The sequence below is a fragment of the Phyllostomus discolor genome, chromosome 2 (genome assembly GCF_004126475.2).
Source record: "Phyllostomus discolor isolate MPI-MPIP mPhyDis1 chromosome 2, mPhyDis1.pri.v3, whole genome shotgun sequence".
Lineage (NCBI taxonomy): Eukaryota > Metazoa > Chordata > Mammalia > Chiroptera > Phyllostomidae > Phyllostomus > Phyllostomus discolor.
In genome coordinates, this window is record NC_040904.2 from 170,403,986 (window position 1) to 170,416,045 (window position 12,060).

General features: G+C 35.9%; 1 protein-coding gene across 2 annotated transcripts in view; it reads left to right on the plus strand.

Moving 5' to 3' along the window:
* NELL2 (neural EGFL like 2) overlaps positions 1-12,060 on the plus strand; it is a 286,020-nt gene that overhangs the window by 107,824 nt on the left and 166,136 nt on the right. For both annotated transcript variants that reach the window (XM_036019152.1, XM_036019153.1), the window contains exons 12-13: positions 1,990-2,092; positions 9,231-9,359. In XM_036019152.1, the coding sequence (XP_035875045.1) occupies positions 1,990-2,092; positions 9,231-9,359 (232 nt within the window). The remainder of the gene's footprint in view (positions 1-1,989; positions 2,093-9,230; positions 9,360-12,060) is intronic.

The window sequence follows — 12,060 nt, forward strand, 5'->3', positions numbered from 1 at the left end:
GATTGGGAGACTTAGGAGGGAAATCTAGAGACTCCAAACTGAGAAAAATGGAATCAGAGAAAAGTTACTCAAGGAAAGTGGAAAACTTTTGTCAGCTGCTTTCTACTGGTAAATTCTAACTTTGAAATATCAGCTCTAAATTTTAAACTCTTGAGGGCATTTGATGTTTCGCTGCCTAATGTGTGCGTGTTTGTGTGTGTGAGTTCTCTTCATCTGACCAGTGTGTTCCATCACACTGACTATTGTGGTTTAGAAATGCACTGGGATAGCTGCCTGTTTGATTTTAAAATAGCTATAAAATGCTTTAATTTTAAATTGGTTTAGTGAGAAGTCCCTGTAGACAACTCTGTGGGTGCTTAGTAAATATTGGGTGAATGAACAAATGTTACCTTTTATTTACTCAAACAAAAGGTGCTGTTTTATACCTTCAGGTGCTGTGCTGTCCAATAGAAATATATAAACAACAAACATAATTTTTATTGGGCTAAATTCTCTATATTTAACCCAATAAAACCAAAATATTATTTTAACAGGTAATCAATAAATATAACATTTTTGATGAAATATATTACATTCTTTTGTCATACTAAGTCTTTAAAATCTTGTTGGTATTTTATACTTGCAGTGTTCAAGAGCTGTATGGAGCTAGTGGCTGTAGATTATATAGCATAGCTCCGCCAGGTTGTCATAAGCTTTTGTACGATAGCTCTTGACTCAATTCTTGACAGTGAGGACTTCCATTGTTTCCTCTCCCTCAGGCCCCTTAGCTTCTGTATTTACACATTTACATAATTGACAGCTCTCTTATGCTTCCATTTTCTGGGCTGTCAATTCCAGTCTTTCTTTGTTCCTTTATTGTCAGTTTTGTGTCCTTGAAAATGTGTCCTGGGAGTATATGGCTTTAATGGTAACACAGAAGAACACGGTGCTTCTGGAAATAAGATGATCAGAATGGATACTGCCATCAAGTCAAAAGAAGACTGGCATTTGACTCCACTGTATACAAGTGTCCTGCCACTTTCTTGATAAGAGATTATGATAATTTGAAGAAGGTGTTTTTCATACATAAGCCAGGAAGAGGGAGATGTTGAAATGGGTATCTCTTCCATGAAAACAGTTCCTATAGAAATGATAAAAAATCTAGGCTATTGAGCAGTATTAAATAAAAGCCTGAAAGTCCCAATAATCATTTTATTACTTATGTATATAAGTATAACATGAGATCTTTAATGACCCTCTTCTTAAAGGATTAGAGATTGACAATATAGAAGCCAAATGTTTACTTTGAGGGCAGGGTTACTGCATGAGAAAAGTATTTTGTATTTTGGTTTCTCCATGAAAAGGAGATACCAAAGTAGAGTTTTATCTACTTTGAATGCTAGAACTATAATAATTTTACATTGATTTATTCACTCATTTAAGAAAGATTTTTTGAGTGCCAATTACATGCCAGAAAATATGCTAGGCATTCATTTACAAGAGATGTGAATCCCACCCTCATTTCCCTTATAGTTTTGTTGGGAGATACCAAACATTCTAGACCAGACTCACCTGTGATAATCTCTTTATAACAGTTTAGAAAAGCTTGAAATGAGAATGTTTAAAAAAGCTCAATTTTATGTATATTGTTTCTTTCAGTGAGCTGTTGATCTAATTCAAGCTGCATCTTTGCCCAAATTGGCATCTGGGTGGCAAATGTGTTGTAAAACTAACAGAATTGTTCAGGATTACCCTGAGAACTTGTTATGATTGGCAAATTGTAGACATGGCGGCAGCATCCATTTTAAAGTGCTTTTAAAGTGCTGCTTGTCCATTTTAAAGGCTTTCCAGCTGTGATTTAAGGTCATTAACGAGCCTGTGGCCTACGAGGAGGTTCTCAGGATGAAATTTTTAGTTTTATGTTGGAAGAGCTTTTTCAGATACTGAATCTAAAAACACAGTAAGTCCTAATTAAGAAGTTTGAAGCATTTATTTTCTGTTGTCTCACAGGACCAGACTATGAAGCTGGTTGAGAGTTCAGGCTGCCCAGCTTTGGATTGTCCGGAGTCTCAACAGATTACCTTGTCTCATAGCTGTTGCAAAGTTTGTAAAGGTAAGACTTTTTTGTAAAGAAGATTTATGTGTATGAGACATTGTAGGAGGCTTTTTCAACTGAGATGAAAAAGAAATTTTATAAGCAAGGTATTTCCAAAGACTAGTAGTATTTCCCTACGTGTGTTCCTGATTTGGCACACAGTAGGTAGTTGTGAAGTAATTGTAGTTATGGAATTAATATCTAGATGCTCTCATGTATTTCTGCGAGATATCTTACACCAGTCTCAAGCTCTGGATCGCTAAACTTTTCTCTGTACTCAGGTCTGAATCAACACGGTACTGCTGAAGACATTTACACAACGGTGCTGACTTATTTTATTAGTTTGTTTGTTTGCTTTTCATTGCTCTTCAGTTGGTTCTTATAATTGACTTAGCACACTTTCCATTTTGATTACTTCAGGTCCCTCTCTTATCATTTCCATTCTCTTCACTCATAGGCTTCTATACTACCCAGGAGAGAAAGGCCATCAGACATGCTTTGCTTGTTTTGCGTTGCCTCTGTGATGAATGGCCTAGGACCAATAAATGGGAGGGACTTGGATTCTTAGTTCAATGTAAGAAAACAGTAAAATTTAGGCTATTCAGAAAGGTAATGGGATGCCTTAGGAGAAAGAGAATTCCCCATTACTAGTGATTTTTACACTTGGTACTTTATTATAGATTCAAGTAGTAAACTAAAGAGTTGATTATATGGGACTTTTTATGGTTCCTACCAATCATGGAATTATGTGCCTTCCTCTGTTATCGTGAAATGTTTGTGAATCTGTTTCCTTCATTGAACTATGCACTTTGAAGGCAGGGCTGGGTCTTCATATTCCCCTTTGTATCCTTCATTCCTACTATGACACCTGGGAGGTAGTTGGTGCTCATACTTGTGTTATGAAGTTGTGTAAAAAACTTCTCCAAATGAGCTACTAACACTTGTTTGAATAATGGCCTTTATGCTGATACACAGGAAAGCTTAAATAGAAAACAGTTAAAAAAAAAGAAGAAAGAAACCTTATAAAACCTTATAAGGTTTTAAGAAATCTTAAAAACATAAAACATAAACTATTATTTTTTTCTTTTAATTTAATCTATAAAAAAAGTAGACATAAAATACCCCTCTCCCATTTTTAGGAGGGTGGTGTAGTTTTTTTCTTTCTAGCTTCTTCTCCTGTCCACTCACTTATGAGTTTTGAAACCTCAGTTCTGTGAAAGGTTCTTGGGGAATTTCAAACTGGTTTAAGATTTGGTTTGCCCTTCGAAGAGTTTTAGGGTAGCTCTTGGGAATGAAGGCAAACCAGTAAAAGGGGCTGTAATCAAATAGACAAGGAGGGCCACTTGAGTTTCTGTCCCATAGCACCCGACCTATGCCTTGCCCAGAACGTGGGTGGAATTTGATATGAATCAAGAACCTTGTTTCAGTCACTTCACTCAGGAACTGGACAGCTAAAAGTACCCTTCACTAGTGCCTTTTAAGCTTAAAGGTGCATACAAATAACATAGGGATGGTTGAAATGCAGATCATGATCCTGTAGGTCTGGGGTCAAGCTCAAGAATCTGCATTGGTAATAAGCTCCCAGGTGATGCCGATAAAACTGGTCAGTGGGACCATATATGAGTAGTTATCTTTTGCTATATAACAGAAGTAGCTCCAAAGCTCAGTGGCTTAAGACCATCCCCTGACTGGGAATCGAACTGGTGACCCTTTGGTTCACATGGCTAGCACTCAGTCCACTGAGCCACAGCAGCCAGATTGGGATGACCCACTTTAATTTAGCATTCGCTTTATCATACCATATGGTTATAAGTAATTGGGGCATCAATATGCAGAAGGCTGTGGGAGTGCAGATTGTTCCCTCGCAACTTCTGGATGATTCATAGTTTCCTATATTATTCAATTATACCTTTAGGATTTTTATTATCTGTATATCACTAGTAACATTACTTGGTTAATTTTTTAATATATGCTGTTAGTCAACTCATTTTTTTAACTTTAGTTTCATTGCTAAGTAATGATATCCATGAAATAATGGTATTGTTATTAGATTCATGTATTTCTTCTACACATTAAAAGAAACCCATTGCTGTTAGTACTTTTAAACAATGTTCATCCAACAGATAACAGATTGATGGTTGCCAGAGGGGAGGGGGACTTAGGGGGCTGGGTGAAAAAGTCAAAGATTCAGAAGTACAAATTGGCAGTTACAATATAGCCACAGGGATGTAAAGTATAGCCTAGGGAATACAGTCAATAATATGTAATAACTATGTATGGTGCCAGGTGGGTACTGGAAATATCAGAGGGAACACTTTGTAAAGTATATGATTTTCTAAACACTATACTGTACACCTGAAACTAATACAAAAAGTCTCGAATGTAAACTGTAATTGAAAAAATAAAATTTAAGTTAAAGAAATGTTCACCCTTGCATGTGAATCACATGTTGGGAAAAATCAGGATTACCCACTGCCTTGCAAACAATGCCTAAATAAGTTAGTGTTCTTTGAGATGCAAGAGATGGAACACCTAATCCAACTGGCTTAAGCAAAAAAGAAGGAACAGGTAGCCCCAGGAAGCAGCTTGAATCAGATTTCAAATCCTGCCCCATTGCATAGATGCATTTCTCAGTCGCTTCCTGTGAGGTGGCTTTATCTGTAGGCTCCATGTGCTCTTAGGTAGACCCCTGGCATTCCTTGGCTTACATCATCATGGTACAATTAAGTATCTAATTAAAGGCAGAAGAAAAGTTCAATATTCTCATAAGTTGAACAAACGGTTGAGTTTTATTTGTCTTTATTAGCACTGGACTGGATCATTCGCCCGTACCCGAAGAGATGATTGTTTCTAGGCCCGTGGAATGTCTTGTCCTGTGGGGCAGTAGAGTCCACTTCCCTACAAGCACACAGGCTGGCATCAGGGAGTGGATGTTCATCGAAAGTATGACTACGTCGGTCTTACTTTCCCAAAAAGGAGGAATAGATACCTGTAGGCAACACCAGAAAATACTCAAAATCAGTGTATCCTCCTCCTGATTATTACATATAACCTTTATGTATATTGTCTTTCCTCATAATCTTCCATATACACCCTATCCTACTTACTCAGTTGCACAGAAATGCATGCTAATGTTTTATAAAACTATATTTAATAAAAGATGCAGACTTCATTTGAAAAACTCAAAAGGGAACAGAAAAATTGCTATCCTTGAAGTTAAAATCTGAAGGAAAAAATAAAAGAAAGTCTAGATTGTGTTGTGTTATTGATCCATCCACCTATAACTACTACTTGAATTTTCTTCTGTAGTAAGTATCTCAACATATTTGGTTGGTGGCTTATTAGTACTATTCTAATTGTTTTAATTATGAACAAATTCTATACCATTATGCTTTTACATAGATGATCTCATTTGAACCTTGTGTTTTCAAAGGTAGATATTATCTTAATTTAACAGGTGAGAAAAATAGAAGGTTTAGGAAAGTTAATTAACTTACATAGTTAATGACACACCAGTAAGTGGTAGAGATAAGATACAAATGCAGGTATTCCTAAGCTGAGCACATGACTAGAAATGCAACTATTAAGGTAATATAGTCATAGTTTATTGCCAACCCATACTCTGATTGTGTGAAGTTATCCCCTATAGATTGGAAACAACCCACTTTAATTGAGTCTGAATTTTCTACTTGTCAGTAGTTAGCCTTTTGACCCTGGTATTTCATCTCTAAGCAGTAAAACAACCAATAGATTCAGTGGACTGACTCGTTGAGAGAATAAGTCAAAATAGCTATCTGTCATTGTTTAATTAGAATTTTATTGATGAAACTATTAGTTTTCAAGTCTCTGGATTAATTACAAAAAAAAACCCATTTGATAAAAACTAAAACACTTCATAACTCACCCTAACAGTGAAAGTGGGATCGTACTGTTATTTCATAATTGGAACATTCTTGTGACCATTAGGCACTGTGTGGTGGGCGTACGCACAGTACTTGGTGCAGAGATGAGGGCTCTCACTGTTACATAGGCAGAAAGGAAATGGATTGTAGTAGGGAGGCATGTGCATAGGCAGGGATGGTGCAGACTGGGCAGAGTCTGAAACATAGGAGGAGAGAAAATACAGCAAAGTGAAAAATTGAAAGATAGTTTTGAAAAAATACGAACTTATGAGAGAAACACAAATGCAAAATACAAATGCAAAACACAAATACAAAAATGCATCAGGAACTTTACATGTCCTTAGTCACAGCCCTCTAAAAGTTGTTTGAAGCATTACAGGTGAAATTATACAAAGTATAGCACTATGTTGGAATGTGGTCTCTTAATTCTCTGTGTGTCTTAAAGAGTGGGCCAATTTCTTTTCAGTAACTTTGTTTTTTTAAATTTTATTTTAATCATTGTTCAAGTACAGTTTTCTCCCTTTTAGTAACTTTGTTTTAATTTAGAATAAATGTGGAGTGATTTTTTCATTTTAGGTTGATGATGTGCTGAGCTATGGGGATAGAGAATGAAGGTGACTTTTTAGCAGAAATTATTTCCCCTCAGGCATTGTAAAAAGGCACTGGAACACTTTTTAAGAAATATGGTTTCAATTTAGCTATTTACTTATTTAAATTTTTTTTCAATTACAGTTGTCTGCATTTACCTCCCCACCACTCCCTACACACCCCAGTCATCCCCACCTCACTCCCCTGCCTTAATTTTGTCCATGTATCCTTTATAGTGTTCCTGAAAACCCTTCCACCTCTCTCCGCCATTATACTTCAGACAAGGCTTTGATCTCCAAAATATATAAATAACTCACATGACTCCACTCCAGGAAAATAAATAACCCAATTAAAAAATGGGCAAAAGACTTGAACAGACACTTTTCCAAGGAGGATGTACAGAGGGCCCAGAGACATATGAAAAGATGCTCAGCATCACTGGCCATCAGAGAGATGCAAATTAAAACCACAATGAGATACCACTTCACACTGGTTAGAATGGCCATCATAAACAAAGCAACAAACGACAAGTGTTGGAGAGGTTGGAGAGAGAAGGGGACCCAGTACACTGTTAGTGGGACTGCAGACTGGTACAGACACTATGAAAAATTATGGACTTTCCTCAGAAAACTAAAAATGGAGCTGCCGTTTGACCTGGCAATTCCCCTGCTGGGATTATATCCTAAGAACCCTGAAACACTAATCCAAAAGAACCTATGCACTCTGATGTTCATAGCAGCACAATTTATAATAGCCGAGTGCTGGAAGCAACCTAAGTGCCTGCCAGTCAATATAACTCTTTAAAGAAGAAGGAAATTAAAAAAAAACTACAAGAAAAATGTTTGCCTCTTAAAAATGAGCTTTTTACTCCTAAAGTTTAGTTTTAATCATGATAATTTATATTGTGAAGAATCTTGTCAAGAAATGTTGTCAAGTGATTTAAATGCTGTTATTTACTATATACCATAGTCCTCCCTTACCTGTGGTTTCAGTTACTTGTGGTCAGTAGCTGTCCAAAAATATTAAATGGAAAATTCCAGAAATAAACAATTCCTAAGTTTTAAATTGCATACTGTTCTATGTAGCATGATGAAATCTCGATCCCTCCTGCTCTGTGCTGCCTGGGACGTGACTCAGCCCTTTGTACAGCACATCCGTACTGTACACACTACCTGCCTGTTAGCTGCTTATTAGCTGCCTTAGTTATCAGATCAGTTGATCTGGTAATTGCATTGCTTGTGTCCAAGTAGCCCCCATTTTACATCATAATGGCCCCAAACCATGAACATAACTTTTATCACAGTGTATATTGTAACTGTTCTATTTCATTACTGTTGTTGTTAATCTCTTACTACACTTATTTTTAAATTGAACTTGATCATAGCTGTATATATATAAGAAAAAAACAATATATAGGGTTTGGCACTATCCATGGTTTCAGTCATCCACTGGTAGTCTTGGAACATATGCCCTCCTACCCCCAAGGTAACAGGGGGTCTGCTGTATTTTTCTGGTCTTCTTCAGGGAGTTGTTTTAATTCTGGGTGATATTTGAGGTAATCACTATGGACACCAACCAATCGAAATGGACATCAGCCATTTTGCTGTAACAGATATACCTGCCAGCTGTGGTATAGCTTAATCCACCCTTTTTACTGAATTGCAGCATTCTATGATAATTTTATTACAAATGAGATGTACCAGTTTAGAACTTCCATCTTCATGATTTTCTCAGGTAAAAGTCTTTTCTTGGCTGTAGGCAGGTGCATTTATTCTAGCTACATGAAATATATTCTTCCAGTCCTCATTTCTTTCATACATAGACTGAAATGGTAATTCATTAAACAATGTAAAAATGAGAGAGATAACTTATGCATCAGGCAATTTGAAAATTATTTGAATGATGTATAATCATGTAATTTCCATTAAATATGAATTCTAGTCTTCAAGCTTTTTATTTCAGCATCTTACATGACCTTTGAACAAAGGATTCACACAGAAAAAAAGATCCTCAGAAATTACACATGATTGATGTCACTGTTTATAAGATGTTCCATTTTTCTTTCCTCTTGTAAAGTCTGGAATCCATGAAATCTTTGTAATTCATAAAAATTTTCTTCTTCTTTTGAGTGGACATACTTTGCCTTGCAGATTCCCAGAGAAAATTAGACTGAAGTGATATGATTTTCATTTGTAAACAGGTTTCAGATTTTTTAAAGGATGTTGAGCTGTTCATTTTGTTTCTTAAGCACACAATATGCACATTTATCTGGCTTGGTTTCTGTTACCCATGGTTATTAGTTATGTTTCACCATTAGTTCTCAGATTACTTGTTTCCTCACTGTATCATCTTCTATAATGTCAATCTACATTTTGGACTCCAAGAATCTTTGTTTCAGATAATTGGAAGGCTGTTACTGGGGACTAGATGGCATTTATAAAGTCAGCAACAAGACATAAAATTGAAGTAGGAAATAATTGAGTTTGCACATAAAAAAACTTTTTAGTATACATAGCATGTGGTTCTGTAAACACTGGATAAAGATATCAATTTTAAAAATCATTTAGGGGAAAAGAGCTCCTAAATCGAAGGAAGACATTAAGTAGACCAAGTTTATTTACTTTGTCATGGTTCATTTACCTTAATAAGTTCCTTTTTCCTGGTAGGTTATGACTTCTGTTCTGAACGGCATAACTGCATGGAGAATTCCGTCTGCAGAAATCTGAACGACAGGGCTGTCTGTAGCTGTCGAGACGGTTTCCGGGCTCTGCGAGAGGACAACGCCTACTGCGAAGGTAATCCTTGTAATGATGTGTGTGCAGCTCGGCTGTATACATTTCCTAGGATTACGGCATGCAAAATTTATTAATTTCCCAGGTTGTCAAGTTGATGGGCCCATTAAAAGCGGTGAATTTAATTTGAAGCATATTAATCAGCTAAGAATAATTATCTTTCAAATTAAATTTTTTCAGCTATCTGCTATATGTCAGACTAGTAAGTTAATATGGCTGGTTTCTTGAATTAGAACAAGACTCCCACTGTGAAATTGCCTTGTTTTTTTTCATAATTAGATCTTCAGATAGTTCACATATTGACATGATTACTGCAGCTTACAGTTAGAATTGTAGTCAGATTTTTCCAGACAGTGTTGTGTAACAAAGGCAATCAATTAACAGGAAAATAAAGTGCTTATTGCTATTTTTGTTTGCTACTGTGAGTAATCTTAGTAGGTGTGCTCTACAGTACTTAATAAACAGCTCTGTGGAGTAAATGATTTCCTAGTTGTTGTTTTTTTTAAATCTTAACTAATACCCATGGTAGTCTATTCTCTCATGGAAACAGTCCAAATACACTGAGAGAGTCCTTGGTTTTGACTGTTCGTGAAGACTCTAGAAGTCCACGAGACATAGTAGTTTATAATTTACCCGAGGCACAGATTCGAATCCTGGGTATTGCGAGTAAGAACACTGATATGGTGGTATTTTGGCCTTTGGAGGGTTTTAGATTTACCTTTCCCAAATGTCAAGAGGGTGCATCAGTCCTTGGAGAGGGAAAACCTCCAGAGTATAAACATGTAGCCTCTGCTTAGTTACACAGTGATTTATTGGCCACTGGGAAACCAATTTCTATTGTTTCCCTTAGCTTTCAATAGATTTTTTCTCTGTTAAAAATCAGTACTCATTTTTTAAACTGACTTTTTTTCCCAAAGTATTTCTTCAAATGCCTCTGATTCAGTTCTGAAGAGACCGTTCCATTTTTGCTTTGGGTAGGACATACGGTTTCCCGTCCCTATTTATAATGAAGATTTATTTAAAATTCCTCAACTTTTAAAGGTTTTATAAGAAATAGATTTAAAGTTACTGAGTCAAATAATGTATTTTTCATAAGATTTCTAATATGTAACAGCCCCACTGAAAGTGTTAATGTGTATAATTCATGTGATACCTCTTTAAAATCTTAATTTTATGATAATCATTTTTATTTTGACCTGCTGCTTCTGTTGTTGTTAAGTATATTCAATCATGTAATAAATATTTAGTGAGCACCTACTTACTGTAATACAAATGATTTTTCTAGAACTGGGTAGTAATTGATGAATAAGACTGATAAGTTTCTTGTGCTCAGGAGCCTACGTCCTAGGGGGGAGACCGAAAATATGTGAGTAACTCCTGATAGAGAGAAGACAATTTCATATAATAATAAATAACAGGAAGAAAATGAAACAGGGTGACGTGATAGTGATCGGGGATTAATTTAGGTGGGATGATCAGGGAAAGCCTCTGGGACTGGAGGAGGGGGGTTGCCAGTTGACTTGAGACTTGATGATAAGGAAGCAGCATAGAAAAATCCGGAACAAAGCATCCCAACAAGAGAGAACAGTAAGTAGAAAGACCCAAGGGGAGACTAGCTTGGTTGTTCTATAAACAGAAAGAAGGATAATGTGATGGACCAGACAAATCAGAGCAGAGAGATACAGTTAAGAATTAGGCAGGGTACAGAAAATGTAGACAGGCTTGTGAGGATTTTAGGCTTGTTTCAAGGAGGGGAGTGACATGCTCAGACTCACCATATCTTGCCTTATATAATATGCTCCTACGTATAGTATACACCCACATTTTTGGCCAAAACTTTCAGGAAAAAAAAACTTTCATTGTAATTTTTTAATTCAGTTATTTATTATTTATATTTAGACACAAAACCAATGATCATATTCCAGGGTGTTATTTTGCATATAAATATTGTTATTGCTTTCTGGAGTTAGACTTTTAATGCATAAGCATCAAAAGAATTATAGTAATGGAAAAATATAATAAAGATTATATATAAAAAGTAAAATAACATTGAAAAGATAAAATAAATAAAAGAGGAGACCAAAAAACCCATATATATAGATATGGAATTAGTACTACCTGTGTATAATGTGCATCCTTGTTTTTCCCTCAAATATGTGGGTAAAAAAGTACACGTTATACATGGCAAAATATGGTATAAAGGATAGTTCTGCCTGCAATGAGTGGGATGAAATGTGGGGTTGGAGGTGGTGGGGAGAACCAAAGTGTAAATAGGAAGACTGGTTGGAGGGCTATTGCAGTCCTGCAGGTGACGGTGTAGGTGGCTGGATGAAGAACGTGATGAGGGAGGTGAAGGGGGGAGCATATTCGTGGTGTGTTTGGAAAGTAGAGCCGCCCTGAATGGATTGTGCTGAAAATGGTTTGTAAATTGCTTCATGATATTTATTTATCAGTTAAAGATATCATCTTCCAAAGTTAATTATAGAAAAACTTGTTGGTTTATTATAGATATCTTGAATTTTTTATACGTGAGAACATCTAATGCTATATCTTTTGTTATTCATATTAACAGGCTTTGCAGTATTCTGATCAAATTTGATTTTACTTTTCATTTTGTTGTTGTTGCTAACTTTTAGGATGCTTTGAGTTTTTAGAAGCAACATTTAAAAAAATATGTCATTATACATGTTGTCTATCAGCTGGT